Here is a 21,432-nt window from a genome sequence, read left to right on the forward strand (position 1 = left end):
CAGTTTATAGACGAATAATGAGACCAGTGAGTGCTTTATAAAAGGCTTACACGTTTTCAATACGTACAATACAATACAATACGTTTTTTTAATATTGGCTTCGCGAAAGTCTCCGAAAGCCTTTTGCCCTAACTCGCCCCCCGTAGAATCTAAAAAAAACGTGAATGTAGCGTCCTTCCGTCACCGGGTTCCATTTTCCATTTGAACGCACGTTCCTAACAAGACGCTCAACTTTTTTTTTTCAATAAACCATCGACGTTGGCTTTCGAAATTACTGCGTCGCGGGTGTCCTTAAACGTCTCATTGCAGAGCTAGCTAAAATTGAGCGAAGCTGCTAACGCGCTTTAGCTTAAAAAAGCCGTAAACGTCCCACTTTTTGTAATAGCTGTTGTCCAGTGACGTTATCGCCAACATGTCGGCGGAGCAAAATGAGTCTCGGAAGCGCGGCAAGAAGTACTACCTCACTCCGCAGCAACACGCCAAACGCTTGAGGGCCAGCAAGGAGCTGGCGGTGGGCATGCAAGGCATTTTAATAACATGTAACATGAACCAGGATAAATGCACGGCCGAAGCCTTTGACCTGCTGGGCGAGTATGCTGATAAGATTTACGGACCCGAAAAGGTACGTGAACGCAATCTCCAGGTGTACTTTATAGTCCACATGATTTCAAAAGTCTTAGTTCAAGAGTTGAATAAAGATCGTGCTCTCACGACGGAATTGGTCTTTGAATTAGGGTTTCAATACATAAAGAAATTTAAAAAATCTTTATTGAGGTTTAAGCAAGGATACAATTAAATTGGGGTTTTATTGGTTAATTGATTACTAAATGCTTTGGTTAAAACAAAGTAGTGATGTCCCGATTCGATATTCGTCATGTGTATTAGTTGCAATATGGCTAGTCCGATTCACTTGTGTTTTCATTACAATTCGGTGCCTGTAGGCAAACATGTCCGCCAAATGGGAGGGGCTTCTTTAGAAATGGATGATAGTAACAGAGCATTTCTTAAGGAGGTATCAACAACAACAATATTATTTTAAACTGGTTACATCGCTCTTTTCTTTTTAATTGGGGATGAAATTGCTATGTGCAAAAGTACATGTTGATACCAATGTAAAATCAGTGGTTTGTGTTCAAATTATTTTCAAACAAGGGTTTCACTTTCAAAATAAAGTAGTGTTTAGGCATTGACAACCTCTGCTTGCAGTTTGAAGAGGATCTTCAAGGCGGCAATGGTGAAGAAAATCCCCAAGAGGAAGATGTTGAGGATGCCCTGAAGAAGGAAGTGGCGCACCTTCGAGCTGCTGATGGGGTGCTAGAGCGGCGTTTCCAGGCCCTGGAAAGTGGCGCTAACAATGTTGTTTTCATCAGGACTCACAATCTGGGTAAGGCTATGACTGGGAATGATCTTAATCAAGTACATCCAGTCACGTGATGTCATATTAGTCATACAATGGGTGTGCTTGTAGACTGACATTTTGTTATCATCTGGACTCTGTTTATTTATTTTTCTTTTTTTCAATCCTAGAAACGGATCGGTTGGTTCATCACATCTTGTCCGATCTGCACTCCACCAAGAAAAATAAGACTCGCGTCATCCTTCGCATGCTGCCGGTGAGATGCAAAAAAAAAAAAAAAGGAATGACAAGCGACATTTTCTCATTTTAATGTAGTTTACAGCATATCAACCAAATATGAGATATAAAGTATTTTTCCATTTTGCAAGTATGCTTTGAAACCTAAGACAAGTGTACATATGTTTGTACTACAAGTGTGCTTACTTATACTACAAGAACATATACTTAATTGAATAAAAAGGATGTAACTGTGTACATTAGTTAACTACTATTTCAGATCCTAATTTATGATTTAGCTTTAACGGCCTATTGTGGGCACAGGTTTTAATTCAAAACTGAGGTATGTTATGAAAATGTAGCAGTTTGTCTGCTAAAATACAACAAGATATCAACTTGAGTTTGTGTGCTATCCAGGTATCGGGTACATGCTATGCCTTCCCGGACGAGATTATGAAGTATCTGAACACATTCCTGGAGCCCTGGTTTAAAATGCCCAACTATGCCACCTACCAGGTTGCCTTCAAAGCACGTAACAACAGCTACAACAAGAGGGATGACATGATCAAGGCCGTCGCAGGTAAGATACCATTAAAAACTTGCCAAAACAAACAAAATGCAACCACATCAATTTTAGCATGTTAGCTTACAAGTCATTTTCATTTGAATTCCGGCTATTGTCATTTAGAATCAGTTATCTCATGGCATTAAATTGTCCATGCCTTCAGTTTCTGTTCTTGTGCTTTTGTGGGTTTTCTCTGTTTCCCCCTCACAATTCTGCTTCCTCTTCCTGAAGGCTTAGTGGGCAAGATGAACCCCAGAAACCGGGTGAACCTAACCCACCCGGACCTCACCATCATCTTGGAAGTGATCAGAACCGTGTGTTGTGTCAGCGTGGTTCGCGAGTACAAGCGCTACAAAAAGTACAACCTGCAAGAAGTGGTCAAGACGGAAGGCGGTGAGGATGAACCACCTAGCAAGGCGGATGATGACGAGAAGGAAGCGGGTAAAAAGCGGGAAGGCGGCGAGAAGGAGGCGGCCGTCAACCAGGAAGGCGATGAGGAGGAGGCGGCCAAAAAGAAGGAAGGCGGTGAGATGGAAGTGACCACCGAGCAGGAAAGTGGCGAGAAGGAGAAAGAAGCGACCACTGAAGGTGGTGAGAAGGAAGTGGTTGATGATGTGGAAGGCTGCACAACAACAAGAGAAGCCGAATCCACCGAAGAGGAAGGCGCTAGCGCGTCCGATACAGCGGCAGCTAGTAGCGACGAGAAACCTCCCGAGGAAGAAGCTGTAAAAGATGAAAATGGCATTAAGGTTGAAGGAGAGTAACCTTTTAGGGTTTTGTCTTTTGGTTGTTTTTTTTTTTTTTGTTTGGTTTCTTTCCTCTGTCCAAATCAAGTGAGGTTAGTAAGCAGGCCATGGTGTGTTTTTAACCCAGTGATTTTTTTGTTTTGTTTTTTTACATTGTAGATTGTGTTATACTTGTGTTCATTGGTTATATTCTGTTTTTTTTCTGATAAAAGAAAAGTTCAGAATTAAACATGGGTTTGATTTGTCCTTATACATATATATAATATATATGCTATCATGTGCAGTGCTCCCAATCGCCACCAGGTTGAGCTACACTTGCGTTTTTCAATAAACAGACGCCTCTTTTTACTATACTTTTTTAATTAACTTGATTAGCACGAGATTCCAGTTTTATATTTGCGTCTCATGAGACCAGACACACGTTTTTTTTCTATCATCCATTATGTAAATATACAGCATCTGTTTTAATTCTGTGTTATTGTTGTTTTTCAATTGGAACTTGTTAACGCCATAGCTTTGCCTGCAGGTAAGGTCAACTAAAATGTTGCAGGGTTTAAAACATTGTTTTATGTCTTATTTTCATCATGATTGTTACTATTTGATTTGGGTGATGACACGAGGAATAGGATTTGAACACAATTTAAATTGAGTAAAAAACAAGTCATTAGTTAGCAACGTTAGCTCGTACGCGTTAGCATTTCAGAGTGGATGCTAAAAAAGTCCCTGCGCCAATTATAATCCTATCTATTTGTAATTTGAAATGACCAAAGTGTTTAAATTCTAACAGTAATCACCAAGGGGTTTATTAAATGCTCCGTTACAGCGCGTGACTATTATAAATGACATTAGCTGAACCATAATAATGGTGTATGTAATTCAGTGGGAGTAAGCAAGCATTTTTTTAATATAATAAAACCTAAAAAAATCGAATCTGCTAATCCTAATATTCATTGTTTATAGTATTATTTCAAGATGCAAACGTTTTACATAAAGCCAAAAAACAAGTGGTTTTGTTTTAAGGAGAGAAAATAAATTCTAAAAAGTCTCTGAATAGAGACACCATTACCAAGTTAGTCACAATGACTTTATTGTTTACTGTTTGCAGTAAGCAGTATTAGCTAGCAACTAGAGAAAAAATGCTGATAAATCTCTAATAAAGCTGTAATGCCAGCTAAAGTTCCAATGTGTTCACAATGGTGAAATTCAAACATATTGGACCTAAAAGTTGAATACAGCTGAAGTTAGTTGTTTCTTGTATATTTAATTGTACTTTATTGTGATTCTACTAGGTCTGCAGTTATACACCAAGTTCGGGGTAAGTCAAATTTTGGTTACTTGTTACCATGAGGTATGTTTTTTTTTAATCACAGTCAAACTAAGCACTATTGTCCACTATGTTTTTTTTGCATCTGCATTCTGCTTGCTTTCTCAGTGCTTGTCACACTTTGGCTGAACTGTCTCTGACCCGGCCTTCGTTATCTCTGGGATATTTACCTACAAAATGTGCCTCGGCAGCAATGTTGTCCATTTTGCCCCTCCCTCGCCGTGTCCAATCAGTGTGACCTCGCAGACAACTTAGACTTTTCTGATTAGATTAGCCAATTAGACGTGACTCGGCAACATGATGGCTAAGGTATAGCGAGCACATCGGTGGAATTTTAATGATGTCGCTGCTTTCGGTACTGTCAAAAGCTGGCAACAACACTATTTAATGAGATTTAGTGTGTCCTATACAGGGGAGTATTAAGGAGAACACCAAAATGAATGCACTAGAACAAGTACAAAAACAAAAACACAAAAAGAAATACTAAGTCCAAATTTTAATGCAAAAAAAACATTGTAAAAAGTTATTCCAGAACATATTTTTTTCAGCAGCAAATGTACATTAAAAACAAATTCATTTTGAATGAATGATTATATTTGAAGCTTTTCTCGATTCAATTTTTTTTCAGTTAACCCAATTTCTTCTTTTTTTCCTAATATATGTACTGTACTGTCACCGCATTCTTTTCATACAAAAACTTTGTAGATTTTTCCTCATAAAACTATGCATTTAGTGTCCCAATATTTGAATAAATTACAAAGAGCAATACTACTTTGACATTTAGCTACAAATATTAATTCCATTGCAAATATAAAATTTATATAATATATAGTATTTTTGGGGTAAAAAAATAATTAAAACAGTGTAAAAAAATACATTTTTTTACATATTTATTCCCAAGAAAAAGTTTGCTTTATATAAAAAAATAATCCTACTACATTTTTTCATGTCTCGAAAATATAGATTTTTGTTGTCTTGTTTTGTTCCACCTCTAAAAGTCACTTAACGATAGTTAGCAATGGAAGAGAGTCAGTCGATGACAATGGCCCCCGAGTCCACGTCTAATTAACCCTCAGCGGGCGCTCCAGAGTCAGACGGGAAGCTGGAGACACAGTCGCAAAGTTGCACGGCGCATTCGGGTTTAAATGTCACGCGGCCGAAAAACAACGGCAACCGTGGGCGTCCCCGGGGGTTTGTGGATTAGCCGCTGTGCTTCCATATTTGACCTTTATGAGCGGCTTAGTAGTGTTCTCCAGGGTCTCGTTTGTCTCACTTGAGCTAAACAATGGCCTCCAAGCAGCCCCGCCTCCTTTATACTACGTAGCCTCCGCGCCGAGTACTGAGCTGCATCAATAATTATAACAGTGGAACGTTTACAAGCGGGTTGAATGAATTCATGTATAAAAGCTACTACTGTATTTTTTTACAATATTAGGCGCACCATAAAATGAATGGCCTATCTTAAAATAGTAGTTATAGTGGTTGTGGTGGTAGTAGTAGTAGTAGTAGTAGTATTGGTGGGTGTAGTATTTGTATTGGGTTGTGTTATACATCAACGAGATCAAGGTGTCCCCCGCCTTTGGCTCGGAGTCAACTGGGATAGACTCCAGCACCCCCGCAAACCTAATGAGATTAAAGTGGTACAGAAAATGAATGAACAATGTTAAATTTATTATGGTGTATCAGATTATAACAGATGCTTAAACATTATTTTCTGTAGTGGCAACAAGATGCATCCCTATTATAAGACAACTATTTATCTGGATGAATCTTATTTTCCTCTTTCTTCATTTTTAATGACATTTCTCAGTTGTAAATACACTGCACTCTACTGTATACTTGTTTGCATAATGGAGTAGCAGATGAGTGCCATTGTTATTTAAATGAGGCTGCGAGGCGGACTGCAAGCCATCGTATGTGTGTGTGTGTGTGTGAGCAATGAGCCCACGTTATGTTTCATAGTAAAATTATGAGACGCTTGTCAATTTGCTGCAGTAGGAGTAAAACAAAAAGTCATATTTACGGGCTCGTGTGCCAAATTGGGATTTTGCGGCGAGCTGTTTTCTGCCCTCTTGTCCTCTAGGCAGGTGTTTTTACGGCTGCTTTTTGCCATCGACCACCCACACATATTGCATGTCATTTGTTTATTTTCCATCCATTGTTAGTTTGGATGACGGCAAAACTAGGAGTGTGTGTATGTGTAAAAAGGCCGGAAGGATGAATGTTAGTTAAACTGTAGTAATAGAAAAATTCTTATCAAACCTCAGCAGCCCGCTAATAGTGTTTACCCTCTACAGTCCTACAGGTGGGATTTAGCTGATGAGGATTAGGAGAAAGTCATTTGCGGAGGGAGAAAAAAAAATGCTGCAATGAGTTTTCTTAATACCTGTAGCCATTTGCAATTTGTAATTTGTATGGAAATAGCTGTGGATCTGTCTCAATATGATTTACAATACATTATGGATAGTGGCAAAGTAAGCTGAATAGGGAAATTCAAATGTGAAGGGTATTTCAAAAAGTCAAAGTCACAATCATCACTGTTAAAAGTGAATAAATAAGACTTATATTCTTATGGTATTTGGTATGTTTGTGAGTAGATTTTTTTAGAATCTTGAAACAGGTTTTTAAAGCTGAGATTCCTTCTTTGATAAAAAAAATGCCCTGAATGAATAAGTTGAATATGTTTTTGTTTTTTTTAGTTCATTTGTCAACATCTACTTGCCTGCCGCCCTTCCTCAAAGATCTCTTCAGATTTTTTTGGCAGTTCAGGGTGACAGTTCAACACACAGAAGCACAGTGAGTGGTCTTAATAGGATTTGGGGAATGGTACCCACCAGCTGGACGCGAAAGGGGCTAGGATCCATCCACAGAGGACAAATTTGGTGAAAAATCATAACATTTGTTTTTAATTTTTACTCTGAGTAAAAAAACAAGATCCTAAAGTGACTTCATTCTTGATTTACAAACACTTTTTATAGTTTGTATATTATGTTATACAAACCTTTTTTTTGTATTACAATTCCTCTTTTAAAAGTTACTAGCTCACAAAATGGGTACCCTAACTTTTTCAATAAAAAACAAAATAAAATATTGTTGAAAGGGAAAGTTTTCTGTTCTTTTAACTCCTTTTTGTTTTTTTTCCCTAGAAAACCTCATCGGATTGGTTTGGCAGCTCAGGGTGACGGGGCAATGTGTGCGTTATGAAACACACTCACTCTGGCTGAGTGGCTCTAACAGGATTTGGGGAATGACACCCACCAGCTGGACGCTAGGGACGTGGAGGTCAGCGTCTCACAACTTGAGGCTTCTGGCCAAGGAGGAACACTTGTAAGATTTTTTCATTTTTTATTTTTTTCTAAACAAACAAGGCAACAAAAAACTTTATTCTTGTACAATTCGGATACTTTCTCCTGGATCAGCTTTTGTATAAAAAACTTCTTTTTTTCCTTTTAACGGAACTACTTTTTCTTATAACTTTGCCATAGGTAAATAAATGCTACTTTCTTCCATTCATTTTTCCATTTTGGTTATCCTCACAAGGGTCGCAGGGGCAATGGATCCCAACCATCAGAATATAAATATGTATTTACACACACAAATATATACTTTGCTGAAGAAAAAAAAAATATATATATATAGTTGAATTTTTTTTAATGTTATTACTTTACCAAAATAGTTCACCAGTACACATTCTTGCACATTTACTTACTGTGTTTATTCCCATATATTATTAAAAAAAATGACCATTAATCTTTGTATTGACAGATTTGGACTGGAAAAAAGGAGTCTGGCTGCTTTTATGGAACGGTACTTGCGATCCGGAGGCCATCATCCTATAAGGTGAGCTCCAAAAAAATTAATGGAAACAAAAAAACGACAACAAAAAGATGCATGGCTTCAGTAGGGGGCCCTGTGGCACACCCATAGAAAGAATGACCGTGATGCTCCGAGGGGTGCCTTTTCCTCGAAGCTCTCCTTATGCTCCATATTTCCACCTAGGGTCCGGCCACCAGAAGCCCCCTTTGATGCTCCATGTGATGATGTCATAGCGAGGGAGGGGAGCGAGGCACGATCAAAGCCTGGGAAAGGGGAGGGATGAAGATGCGGAGGAAGAGGAGGAAAAGAGGCACGTCCAAGACAACAACGGGACAAAGATGGCGAAAACATCCGCGGGCGGGACGTCCCCCCGAAAACCTCGCCGAGGGTCCCGGAGCCCGTTCGCCCGCTTCGGGATGAACGGCGAAGGGGCGCGGCGCCCGGCCCGGCGTCGACGGCGCATGGTAAGCCTTTTCTCCGCCTTCGCCAATCTCCGCCATCTCTTGTCTTTTCTCATATTTTGGAGCGTCCATTTTCCTTTTCTGTCTTGGCCCCTTTCATGGAGGGTGCCATTCTTGGCCGCTAATATAGGCCTCCTTTTGCCATCAAAGGCAGCACATCAATTGCCTTGACTCCCAAGTGTATGTGCGAAAGGGTTGAAGGAGAGAAAAGGGGGGAGAGTGGGGAAAAAAAAGACTGACGATCGCCATGTTAGCAAAGATCAAGGCGAGCTTTCATCCCTCGTTTTCGTTCGCTAGCTTTCGACGGGCCGGCGGCGGCGGCGGCGACAACAACGACGCCGACGGCGGTGGCGCTTTCCATCCCCGTCTGTCCAGATTCGATTTGCGCCCGATTCGCTCGGAAAATGGCCTTTTTAGGGGAATTGTTTGTTTCTTTGAATTTTGGGGGTTTTATATTTCCCCTAGCAATGATGACAATTCGTGAAACAATATTTGAATAAGCAGCAGGAGGGCAGCCGGCTAATCCGGTGTGGCTAATCCAGCATTGGTGCAGGCCATACTGGCGGCCCACAAGTATTCAGGGGCGTCACAAAGCGCGTCAGCGGGACGCCGTGGCAGATTTACTGACATCTCCCAAATCGACATGGGATTGGCTGGGAAAGGCCAGCAGATGATGGATGGATGGATGGATAGATGGACTAGAGGCGATAGTTTGAAAGGCCTTCTCTTTATATGCTATCATACACTTTATCCACTTTTCACATGGGTGTAGTGCAAAACAATCAAAATTCCAAACTGCACTCTGGCTTTGCTGTTTCAAACATGCTCGATTTTGTTGATAGATGAAATATGCTAACCAAAATAGCCTCAACACTAGCAAGTACTGATAGCATGATTGACAAGCCCTTGACTGAATTTTATTACTAACATCGTATGTCTTATTACAGGTCCTCTTTTTTTTCATTCATTCCATTTTTTTAATGATTGTTACATTATAATCCAACAATTCATTCATTTTTATTTCAATTATTTATTCAGGTAAGTCAAGTGAAGACTAATTGTTATTTGTCATTGACCTGACAGAAAGCAACATTATTAAAATGTCTCCTCACCACTAACATCACTTTTCTAATCAGATTGTTTTAATCCTCTAAACAGTTTTTACTCCTTTTAATTCTACAATTGCTAATATTTACTAATAATATTTACGATTATAATGACTAATATACAGATAAAATTTCTCCTTTAAAAAGTTTTTCTCCTTAAAAGTATCCATATTTTAGTGTATCATTTTTAAATTCCTATTATGTCACAACTATCTCCACTGCATCTATCTTGCAAGATAACTTTTTTACTAAACTAATACATGTAGACATCCAAAAATGCAGTGTTAAAGCCTAAATGGTGTCATCATTAATGACCACAGTATTGTCCAGAGCTCAAGTCAAGGGTATTGGCCACCACCTCCTCCTGTTTGGTCAAGCACTTGTCTTCAATTCATCTTAAAGAGCCATTGCTCCCTTGCTTCTTTAAGCGTCATATAATGAAGATTTTACTCCAGGCCAGTTCTATCTAACTAGTTCTTTGTGCTCCAGGGAGGCCTCAATGAGATAAGCCTGTCCCTGACAGGCCCTCCATACAGATGCCTAAATCTGCAGTGGCAGCTGGAACAAAAGACTCCCCCGATCCTCCACAAAACAAAACAAAACAAAAAAAAACACACCCACATCTCCTCCATCTCCACTCAGGGCTAGACGTCCTACACCCGTGCTTTTTTATCTTCATTGGAAGTGGCAGTTGCAGTCACATGCTTGTCACTAGTTTAAAAAAAACAGGTAGACTTGAAGCCATGCTTTGTCTTACAATGCAATCTGACACATCCAAAATGGCGTTTCCGACAATTATTGTGATAATGAGGGATCTTTGGGAAAATGAGTTGGATATTTTTGGATGTTGGTTTTATCATGGTCATTTGAAATGGCTCATACAACAACATTATCTTTTAGATTTTTTTTTTTAAATAAGGGTTGTCAAATATATCTTTGTTGTAGTCCGCCTTGTGTTTGTGGTTTCCTTCAGAAGGCAAATATGGCTGTCAATTAGGGGCTTTCATGGTTAATGGAATATTCAACAGTTAAATAATGACTGAGTTGACAACCATTTTAAAAGTTAATGAATCGTTTTGAGCTGCCATTGATCTCAAAATTGTCAACATTATCTTTTTTGAGCTTCTTAACATCTAATGTTTTCCTACTTCTTTTTTAAAATTATTTTAATTTAATTTTTTATTAAAGCCAGTACACTTTGTTTTATTTTTGTTTACTTTAATCAAGAAAAGGCAAACAGTCAATGTTTTTTTATTTTTTTTATTTACCACAAAATTAAGACACCAAAATAATCATTTATTTAAATTCGAGTTTCATCTCATAAAAACACACACATTCAAATGGTAAATATGATGATTTCAAGTCCCTAGTAAATTCATTTAAAAAGTTAGGAGACATTCTCCTGGCCTCTGGGGCACACTGAGTGAGTTGCGTTCAAAGTTGTCGGATTTTTAGACCGCTGTAAATATTAATGTTGTATACCCTCGCTAGAGGTCGGTCAGTAGTGTAGGTGGATGGACGGACGGCAGGTATATTGAAACCCCCTCGTGCGATGACCTTTCTTCAGTTCAGAGCTTAGACATGGGCACACACAAACACACGGCGGAGGCTCATTATAGATTCATAAGTAGCAACATGCCCCAACCCTTCCTCACCAAGACATCATAAAGGTCAAGTTCAGCCTCCTCAGTATTCAGTTTTTGTCTCTCGCTCTCCTTTCCGTCTCCGGGGGCAACTGCCACTAACAATAACACCACTAGAGTGTGTTGGGGTGTGTGTGAATACACTTCCATAATCAAGTATGCGAATATCTACCTGGCACAGGGAAGTACATTTTGTGCCAGGATGTCCTGATAGCTTTGAGTTTGCATTCTAAGTCTGATTGGAGCGAATATACTTCAGTTTCACAGTACAAATCCTAATCATAATTGGCAGCTGAACTGACCCTCCGCGACCAATCATGGTTTTGGGTGAAATTGGTGTTTTGAGATTGGTGTTTTAGATTGCTAGATAATATGTCAGATGTCTGAAATGTACAAAGATGCCAGATTTGGTCTTATCAGCAAGTATTGCAATATCTGTGATTAAATTGGATATACACATCCTTACTGTTTATGTAAACGCATGACCTCATTGTGACCTTGTTTTCCATAGGCTATGCTTTCCCGTAATGAGCGACTGGTCGTCGATCCACGATTGGACCTGTGCCAATGCGTTGACCCCACCTGACTGATGACCCGCGGTGGTAAGCCATCTGATTCAAATGCAAAAAAAAAATGCACAATAAGACACTTCATTTAATTCTTTCAATGCCTTTGACAATGATAGGTGTTCAATCACGTGGCTCTTTCCATCCCTTGCCTGTGAGTTAATCAGCAGCAGTCCAATGCCAAAGGATTGGACGCCTATCGCCGTTGATGGCACCCAATGAGGTAAGAGTACATGCGTGGTAGTATAATGTCTCTCTATTGCACTCTAGCTCTCTCTCTTTTTTCTCTCTCACTCACTCTCTCCCTTTACCATCGAAGGGTCGGCAGGAGATCCTCCCAGCTGACGAACTGATTGAATGACAACCGCAATGAGGAGGTTGACAGGCGGCGTCCGCTCCCGCCGTCACTGGAGAATTGGACGAGAAACCCAGTGAACTCACGGGAGGTCTGAAATCGGAGGTGAGGATAATTTTTTCCCCCCATATTTCACATTCACATATTCACAAATAACATAAGTTCAGTATGCGGTAATATTTTTTAATGTGGTCTCATATTGAACTCAAACATGGCGCACTTTATGAAGGTGATGTAGTGGTTTAATCAGCATCGTTTAGTTTCATTTAAGGTTTTGGGCAGGAGCAAATTGGGCATATTGTACAATAGAAGCGCAATATGTAGAACTGTAATAACGGCAAACATGTTCAGGGATTTTTTTCCGTCATTTGCCACTTTACCATGTATTTTACCAGTGAAATTTAGCCACTTTTATTTTATTAAGAATACAATTTGTATGATCCATTTAACCCATAGCACACGATAAACAATTGTTATTACTGTAATTTCTCAAACGAATTGGTAGGTAAGTAGGTAAGTAAAAAAGAAAAGGCTGCGTATTTTATGGACATTTACCAGCGGAACCTATATTTACCTTTATTCGAACATGTAATGCCTAATGTTACAAAATTATACATAATAACTTTTTTAATTTTCACCTCAATTATTATGCGCATCCGTGCATCCGTTTTTCATTTTGCGCAGCCCTCAAAAGTAAATCAGTGTGTGAGAGCCTCTATAAAAATGCATACCTGTCAACATCGGCCAATCGCTCCCCTTATTAATGATTACAATGCCCCTTTTTAAGCGACAATAAACCATAAAATTGGAATATATCTACTCACATAGGGCACACTTAAAACCCTCACATTTTTCCAAAACTGAACGTCGTGCCCAATCAGTCAATGCGCCTTTTGTATGCAATAAATTTAAGATTCTGTAGATATCGCTGTATGACAGCTTGACTGTCTGGGTACATTGCTTGCTGACACGCTATATTTATATAGTGAAAATGCAGACTGGTGAAGGGGGAATACGCATATCATGCTTAAAGCATGACAACATTAGCAATCGACAATGACGTTATCGTCTATTACCAGTGACCGAGACGATCTGGATTAGAGCCCGAATCGCAAGGACCAGATCGGTTTTACAAAAAAACGTACAAAAACCCTTTAAAAAAGTTGTCATGCAGTGTACACAATTTAAAATGATCCTAAAATATATAACATACGGGAAAAGCGTATAAGTTGACAGGTATGAAATTGTATCTATCCTTGTGTAGAAAAATAACCCCGGTTCTCTCAGTTTTTGCGAATTGGAACGTCTATCGCTGCCAATGGCAGGCAATGAGATAGAATAGAAATGAACCACGCCCATATACAAAACAATTTTGCAAATCTACATACTATGAACACTCCATTCTACCCTTCTCTCTCTCTTTCTCACTCTCTGACTCTCCCTCACTCTCTCTCTAGCTCTCTCTCTCTCTCTTTCGCTCGCTCTTGTTTTATTGCCGTGGAACCACTCGGCCACCATGGGGAGTTGAGGGGGGGAGAAAGACGTCGGCTTCATTTCTTTTTCTTTTCCCCCCCAACATACACCCCAATGAAGCCTCCCTTATGTCGACCCTTGGAGTCCACACTCGCCGCCAACGTCCCCAATGCGGCGCGACACGGGGATCGGCCTCTCAGAGACGGTAAGACTTTTTTTCCTTCTTTTTTTAGTGGGGTAGAGAACACACACACTGTGTGTGTGTACGGGGAGCTCTACGGAGCTAACGCTAACTAGCATGCTAACAGGCTAAATAGGTTTGAGTGGAAAACGTGCCTCTCTCTGCCTTCTTGTTTTCGTTTGCATCACGAGCGAGTTTGAACACTTTTTTCACTCCTCTGGAAGTTTTTTTTCCTCTCCCACAATTAAAATGAACAGCCAGGAAAGTTGTCGCGGGGTACTGATAGTTGTGGTGTGAGGAGTCTTGTTGGATTTTTTACATTTTAATTTTACGATCACGCCATTTTATGTAGTTGTGGAGTTTGTTGCTGTAGTTCCCCCATCCCCCACTTCCACACACACACACCGCCCCTCTCGCAAGGCCCGAGATGAATGAGATTCTCACTTCAAAGCCTTGGCACACTGTTGGTGGGCACAGCTTCAAGGCTAGTTAGCAACTTAGCATCTATGCTAACTAGCTAGCTTCTTTACAAAATCGCCTAACCTACTCTCAATGCGTTCATCTACACTTAAACGAGATTTTACTTGCTCCTAATGTAGATGTATTTTTAACTGATATTTTTAGGCTCATTTGTCGCACTTTGGTGGTAGTTGTAGTCTTTAGAAGACTGGGCGCTAGTCAACTTTTTGCTAAGAGTGACTGTCTGTCACCGTTGGATTGAATGCAACCGTGCTTTTGTTTGCGTAGCATTCCGGCTATTCTTAAATCGGCTCTAGTCTTAACCCTGCTGCTATAGTTGTTTCACCGGACTAACCGCTCATTGCATGGTTTGGCAAAAATAAAAACATTCGTTACACAAAAGGAAGTGCTTAAAGTATAAGTGAGATCAAAACGAATGTTCTCTTTGACGTGTTTTTGATCTTATTGTGTTTTAAAGCAATCTATATTACTAGATTGGTATGTGTGTTTAAAAAGATAAACTCATTTTCACAATACCATTTCAGTGATGAAAATATCCATAATATGAACTCATTAGCTGTAGTTGACCTTGATAGGGATCAAATTCATTTGAACTGGGAGGGTTGGCAGCAATTGAATTCTGCGCTAGCCTTCCCAGTTTTAATGGGTTATATATCTACTTCTGAGAAACTCAATTCAAGTCACAGCAGAAGGATGAAAAAGCCACATAAATAGGATGTTTATCATTATAAATGGCTGTGAAAGAGTTAAATGTTCCATGTCCCTCCAACATTCCTGTGGGGTCTTAAAAAGCCTTATGTTTCCTCATCTTGAAAATGTCTTTAACGAAGGCAATACTTTTCTTCTAGTGGTTGTTAAACTCATTCATTCATTTTCTGAAACCTCCTCACAAGGGTCGCGGGGGGTGCTGGAGCATATCCCACCAAACTACAGGCGCGAAATTGGTGTCCAGCCAATCACAGGGCACAAGGAAATGGACATCTATTCATGCTCATACTCGTACCTAAAGGCAATTTAGAGTGTTCAATCAGCTTACACGCTGCTTCCTTCTGCCAATGGGAGGAAAGCGAGGTGTTGGGAGATAGCCAATGGGAAAGTCCACCTTGTTCACCTTAAGTACCAGTGTAAGAACAACTGTAAACTGATATTGTAGTAAACTAGGGTTCCCCTTTATCTCTTGACTGGAATAGTGAAGGCTCTGAAGTGCACAGAGTCTCAACACAAGTCATTAAGTTGCAATTCAAGACAAAAACAATCTACTACTAGGTGACAACCGGAATGTGGAAAACCATGTAAATTGAGATACTGGTAAGTTAATATCCCAGTGTAATTGTAACATTTTCCTTGCTTTACCCGCGACAAAGCAGGAGGGTCAAAAATGTCCTCTGTAATAATAGACTTGACACGTCCCACCCCCCCTTGATTTCTTTTGTGACACCTGGCTATTCTCGTCTCCCTTTTCGCAGGGTGAATTGTTTGTCTGCAAATTCGTCGCTACAGAGGCAGCAAGCGTGACCTCTGCTGTGTGCAACCAGAGTCATGAGCGTTGTCAGGGACTTACACGGGATTGGCTTCAGAGGCGGCGGTGGCGGCGGGGTTGCGGCCCAGCTGAGCGCCCCGGCCCACTTCACGGAGGATGCCCCACGTCCGCCGGTCCCCGGCGAGGAGGGCTCGGACGTGGAGCCCCCCGCGCAGTCGGCGGCCACCCGTCCGGGCGCCCCCTCGCAAACTTTTCCGCTCTCCATATCCGCCAAGATGGCCGATTCCTCCGGCTACGCTCCCACCTCCTCGTCATCGGCGACGCCGCGCCGTCCCGACCTGGACCTGGGCTACGAACCGGAGGGCTCGGCGTCACCTACGCCTCCCTACCTGAAGTGGGCCGAGTCGCTCCACTCGCTGCTGGACGACCAGGAGGGCATCCAGCTGTTTCGCAACTTCCTCTGTCAGGAAGGCTGTGCTGATTTGTTGGATTTTTGGTTCGCTTGCTCGGGATTCCGCAAGACGAGTACGGAAAAGCGACCTAAGCTGGCCAAGGCCATATATAAGAAGTACATTGTGGATGGCGGCGGCATCGTCTCCAGGCAGATCAAGCCGGCCACCAAGAGTTTCATACGAGACTGCGTGGGCAGGCCGCATCCTGACCCCGCCATGTTTGAGCAGGTATGTTTCTCACGTGCCGCAAAAGATACCTTTTCCATCCTCACGCACCCGTGTGTAACAATTTTCATTCGAAAACTCCTCTTACTTGTGACACAGGCCCAGACAGAGATCCAGGCTACAATGGAGGAAAACACTTACCCCCTGTTCCTCAAGTCGGACCTTTACTTGGAGTACACCCGCACTGGTGGCGAGAGCCCCAAGCTGAATCCCAGCGACCAGAGCCCGACGTCAGGGCCCGCCAAGCCTGTGCCGGGCTGCTTGCCCACTCTGACGGAAGATGAGGAGTGGAGGTAAAACTGCTGCTGACCAATTTATTGCTTGTGTAGACACTAAATGGGACTTTTTTTGAAGCCTCAGTAGCTATTTGAAAATCACTAGCGCACTAACAATCTATAGATTGGTTAAGCAATGATCCAATCAATTTTGCTCCATTGCAAAATATTGACACGCTTTGTCAGCTTTTGGAGACGCCACTTATTTGTCTATTTCTTTTTTAAATGCTGTTTTTCTGGATAGAGATGTCCCTGTTTTTGTTTATTGGATTTGGTTGCAAGATCGGATACAATCTTTTAGACGTGTTTGTTTTCAGTGCTTTTCAGTAAATTCATTTGTCGCTTATCTTTAAGGTGTGGGAGTGAGCAGAGAGAAGCAGAACAAGAGAAGGAATGTGGGGACACACCAGCGGGGATGCTAACTCACAGCCTGCTAATGCAGACTGTACCACAGAGGACCTCTAACAATAGGCGGCGGCAAGACACCAGGGAGTACAGGTGGGGCTTCATTTTTATCACTTAAAAGTCAATGTCAAATCAATTCAAGCTCACTAACTGCCATATTACTATGAGGGACCAGTGTTGTAATATAACTAGTATAATTGTCTGCTTTCAGGCCCTTGAGAGAGCCAGTGAACCCTTACTATGCTAACATGGGTTATGCCCGCGCCCCCGCCACCAGCGCCAACGATAGTGAGCAGCAGAGCATGTCTAGTGACGCTGACACACTGTCGCTGACCGACAGCAGCTTGTAAGTCCACAACTCCCATTTTCCAATTGCTGTCGCCCTGGTCATCACCATTGTTGTTTGCATATGCAGGGATGGTATTCCTCCTTACCGATATCGGAAGCAGCATCGCAAGGAGATGCATGAAAGCGCCAAAGCTAACGGACGTGTGCCCCTACCTCATATACCTGTGAGTATTTCAAAGATAAAATCATCATCATCAAAAGGTCATGAATTCATACTTTTGCACTAAAAAATAAAGGAAGAACACACTATTTATCCAAAGGATAAATGACTAATATGGGGAGAAATGAGGGGGAAAAATCCAAATATTATATATAATATTTGCTTTCCACGCAGCGCACGTATCGCATGCCAAAGGACATCCACGTAGAGCCCGAAAGGTTTGCAGCCGAGCTCATCCGGCGGCTGGAGATGGTTCTCCGGGAACGGGACGCCGAGGAGCGGCTGGAAGAGAGATTGAAAAGAGTTCGATTGGTGAGCTTTAACGAACGCGGATGGCGTGTCAACCATCTTTAAGTGGAACAGTCCTCAATTCTATTCTTACTGTGACCCGAACAGGAAGAAGAGGGGGACGAAGCTGACATCTCTGTCGCCGCGTCCATGTCGTCACACACCCTGACCCTCCCTCTCCCTTCGACTTTCCCGCCCCTCTACGGAGCCCATTACTCGGAGACCACCGCTAACACAGTGGCGGTCACCACCTATGGCGGTCTGGTGGCCATGGAGGACTCGCACGATGACGACCCGGAGTCTATTCTGGACGACCACGTGCAACGGGTGATGAAGACACCGGGTTGCCAGTCACCGGGCGCCACCAACGTGGCTGGTGGCGGCCGTCAGACGCCGCCCAAGTCGTCGCGGTCGCCCGACGGGGGCACCGGACCTCCTCACTACCCGACGCACAGAGTGGGAGGACACAGTCTTCCTGCTCCTGGGGTCAAAGGTGAGAAACTGGAGTGTAGAATGGAAGCTTCTTTTATATGGCTATTTCTTGTACTGCTTACTAGAAACATTGTTATTCTTGTCCTTGTTCATTTAAGAAAAAAAAAAGTTCTATTGTTTGTCATTACAAATCTTAAATATTTTTTGTCAGGTATACATCACCACAAGCTCCCCTGGAACGGCAAGGCAGCCGCTCAGTACGCGGCCAGGAGTCGGAACTACGCCGATGGTGCCGGTTCCGGCGGCACCGTAGATGGAATCGGTTACAAGTAAGGCCCCAGAGCATACTACCTTAGAGTCCCTATGAGGAGTTTCCCCAGATTTTTACATTATATCTTTGATTTGCAGTAGTAAAGGAAGTACCCTGTCGAGACGAGGCAAGAAGACCACAGAGGTGTCGGGCAAGGTTGACGACTTTGGCCGTGGGGTGGACGCGCAGGTGCCACTGGAGGACCTGGAGAGGAACCAAAAGATCCTCCAATGGATGATGGAAGGAGACAGGCAGAGGAAAAGCTCCCATGGGTGAGCAAATGGTCAACACTCAAGCAACACATGATAAAGTCAATATAATCACAATGCCTCTATATTCACAGCTCGAGCACCAGCAGTTCCAGGCGAACTGGGGCCAGTAGCGAGTCGCCGCGGCCCACTTCCGTGGAGCGCCCGGGTGCCGTCCACCCGTGGGTGTCGGCTCAGTTACGCAACAACCCTTCCTCGGTGTCACCCGCCCTCATGGCACACCCGTCGTCGGTGACGCCTACGCAGGTGCAGCCCTCTCATCCCTTCATCCAGGACCCAGCCATGCCACCCAACCCGGCTCCAAACCCTCTCACTCAGCTGGAGGAGGCCCGGCGCCGGCTAGAGGAGGAGCGTTGCAGGGTGGCCATGCAGCAGGCTAAACAAAGGTGGGCATGCCTCAGCATGGCACTCAAGTGTATGTATATATGATGTCCTATGGCTCAATGATGTTTTTTTTTTTTTTTTTTTTGTCCAAAGGCACAAATCTGGAAAGCGGCAAGTGTGCGAGAACATGACAGTGGCCTACTATTTCTGCGGAGAGCCCATCCCGTACCGGACCTCCGTCAAAGGTCGAGTGGTGACTTTAGGCCAGTTCAAGGAGCTGCTCACCAAAAAGGGGCACTACAGGTAGGATACAAGATCTAACCTTTCATGGAAACAAATTGCCTTTTAAAACAAGTTTTTGGCCAAAAATAAGTTCCATTTTATTTTTAATGAAACATTGTATTGCAAATCCTACCTCGTGCATCTTTAACTTTCCAAAATGGCTTTCTACCCAACCTAAGGTTTTACTTCAAGAAGGTGAGCGACGAGTTTGACTGCGGCGTGGTTTTCGAGGAGGTGCGCGACGACGACGCCATCCTCCCCATCTTTGAGGAGAAGATCATCGGAAAGGTGGAGAAGGTAGACTGAAAAGCATTACGGAAAGTCGGGGGGAAAAAAACAGAAGGCGAAGCAGCTCGAAGGCATGTCCCGGTTGGTAAAAGCGAAGATTCGTTGCCTTGTCCAAACTGGTCGCCGCCGTGGATAAATTGGCTGAGGCTGACATGGACTCCCTCGTAGCTCGCCAGACCGTTATCAACGATGCTGCTACTTGACCACAGAAACCGTAGACAACTTAAAAACCTTACGTTAGGCGCTCGGCGGGCCACGGCGGACGGAATAAAGGGATGGAAAGAAGCGTGTAATTCCGCAAGTGCGTTTGCGGGACGTCAAGTGGGCGCCCTGGTCCTCGGCTTCAACAATTTCTCCACACAATGCGTTTACCAACCAAAGCTACGTTTTGTTTTGTTGTGTTTAAATCTTTATTGTGTATGTACAAGGCATGGTACTATTAACAAAGCCTAGTTTGGACATATCTTACTGCGTAATGTTGTATTATCGTATGTTTTTGTTGATTTTTTTTTCTTTTCTTTTTGTGCTTCTAGCTATTTCTTTTCTTTTCCGCCACCTCGACCTCAGTTCAGTTTTCTTCACAAGTTTGAACGTAGCATTTCTTAATTTTCCACACCCTCGAGAAAAATAGTCGCTCGCAAAATTTCGCCCAGTCTAGCCAAAGAACGCAATGTTGCATCCCGCTAACCACAAGTTAATAAGACAAATGGAATGTTCTATTAATCCAGAAAAAAATAGCACATTTTGTTGTTGTTTTTTTCTTCTTTTTTTAAGAACCAAACTATTTTCCCATCAGATGTATACAGCAAAAATTAGGATGTTTTTTGTCAGGCTGTGGTTGTATTCCCTTTTTTTGACTTGAAGTCGTACAATAAGGCACATGCCTTTTTTAAAAACCATTTTTTAGATATTGTCCCAAAAATTTATGAATTGGGCTAGCAATAACATCATCTCATTGTGATAAAAAAAGTCATGTCTAAATTAAATGAAAGCTGAATGTATTTTCTTTCCAAGTCGAATGTATGCAAATGTGCGTGGGTGAATGTAGATTGTTTACGTTTAAAAAAAAAATACATGCAGTTGAATGTGGACCTCCAAACGATGCTTTGATAGGATTTTTAAAAAATGATTTGTTTATAAATAAAAAATATGATTTCAAATTATCACCTAGCATGTTCTGTACATTATGGCTTTGCCCATAGATTTTTTTGGGGGGGCGGGGATGCTTGCTGACATCTGTGTCCTGTTTGTGAAAAACACAGTGCCTTTTTATTATATCTTTAATTTTGTTTTTAGGACAAAATTCATGAATTTAATATTTTCATTGTTCTTTGCTTTTTCTTTTCAAGCTTCAGACATGTTTAGCTCACTTGTCATTGTCGTAGCCAGTCTGCTGTAAATATGTACATTGTCTTAATTTCATACACGCGCCACTGCAAGTTGTTTCTGCCGGTTTTAATTGTACATTTTTTTAAAGGTACTTCATGAATAAAGATGTTGGATTAATACCAGTCTTTGTTTTTTCTATCTTAAATATACTCATGACATAGTCCTATTTATTCCTATTACAATGCAAGATATTTTAATTCTTTAAATTAATTGTGC

At 41.9% G+C, this 21,432-nt stretch overlaps 2 protein-coding genes across 2 annotated transcripts; both read left to right on the forward strand.

Moving 5' to 3' along the window:
• The first annotated feature begins 156 nt into the window (after positions 1 to 156).
• thumpd1 (THUMP domain containing 1) lies at positions 157 to 3,113 on the forward strand. Its single transcript, XM_077719719.1, has 5 exons — positions 157 to 622; positions 1,207 to 1,384; positions 1,528 to 1,613; positions 1,991 to 2,153; positions 2,370 to 3,113. Exons 1-5 carry the CDS (start codon positions 413 to 415, stop codon positions 2,900 to 2,902), a joined length of 1,170 nt encoding a protein of 389 aa, XP_077575845.1. The 5' UTR covers positions 157 to 412; the 3' UTR covers positions 2,903 to 3,113.
• A 5,206-nt stretch (positions 3,114 to 8,319) lies between these two features.
• Positions 8,320 to 21,338, forward strand: LOC144198151 (axin-1-like). The gene is made up of 17 exons (XM_077719024.1): positions 8,320 to 8,488; positions 11,746 to 11,836; positions 11,920 to 12,023; positions 12,120 to 12,260; positions 13,613 to 13,833; positions 15,756 to 16,449; positions 16,546 to 16,739; positions 17,076 to 17,219; positions 17,338 to 17,472; positions 17,542 to 17,638; positions 17,809 to 17,946; positions 18,031 to 18,415; positions 18,566 to 18,683; positions 18,763 to 18,936; positions 19,008 to 19,319; positions 19,411 to 19,560; positions 19,719 to 21,338. Exons 6-17 carry the CDS (start codon positions 15,829 to 15,831, stop codon positions 19,843 to 19,845), a joined length of 2,595 nt encoding a protein of 864 aa, XP_077575150.1. The 5' UTR covers positions 8,320 to 8,488; positions 11,746 to 11,836; positions 11,920 to 12,023; positions 12,120 to 12,260; positions 13,613 to 13,833; positions 15,756 to 15,828; the 3' UTR covers positions 19,846 to 21,338.
• The last annotated feature ends 94 nt before the right edge of the window (positions 21,339 to 21,432 follow it).

This window comes from Stigmatopora nigra, chromosome 6 (assembly GCF_051989575.1).
Source record: "Stigmatopora nigra isolate UIUO_SnigA chromosome 6, RoL_Snig_1.1, whole genome shotgun sequence".
Taxonomy (NCBI): Eukaryota; Metazoa; Chordata; class Actinopteri; order Syngnathiformes; family Syngnathidae; genus Stigmatopora; species Stigmatopora nigra.

Coding starts and splice junctions, on each gene's coding strand:
- LOC144198151 (XM_077719024.1), top strand. CDS start 15,829: ATGAGCGTTGTCAGGGACTTACACGGGATTGGCTTCAGAGGCGGCGGT. Junction 17,947..18,030: donor GATTGAAAAGAGTTCGATTG/GTGAGCTTTAAC, acceptor TGACCCGAACAG/GAAGAAGAGGGGGACGAAGC. Junction 18,684..18,762: donor GTAGATGGAATCGGTTACAA/GTAAGGCCCCAG, acceptor TTTGATTTGCAG/TAGTAAAGGAAGTACCCTGT.
- thumpd1 (XM_077719719.1), top strand. CDS start 413: ATGTCGGCGGAGCAAAATGAGTCTCGGAAGCGCGGCAAGAAGTACTAC. Junction 623..1,206: donor AGATTTACGGACCCGAAAAG/GTACGTGAACGC, acceptor CTCTGCTTGCAG/TTTGAAGAGGATCTTCAAGG. Junction 1,614..1,990: donor TCATCCTTCGCATGCTGCCG/GTGAGATGCAAA, acceptor TGTGCTATCCAG/GTATCGGGTACATGCTATGC.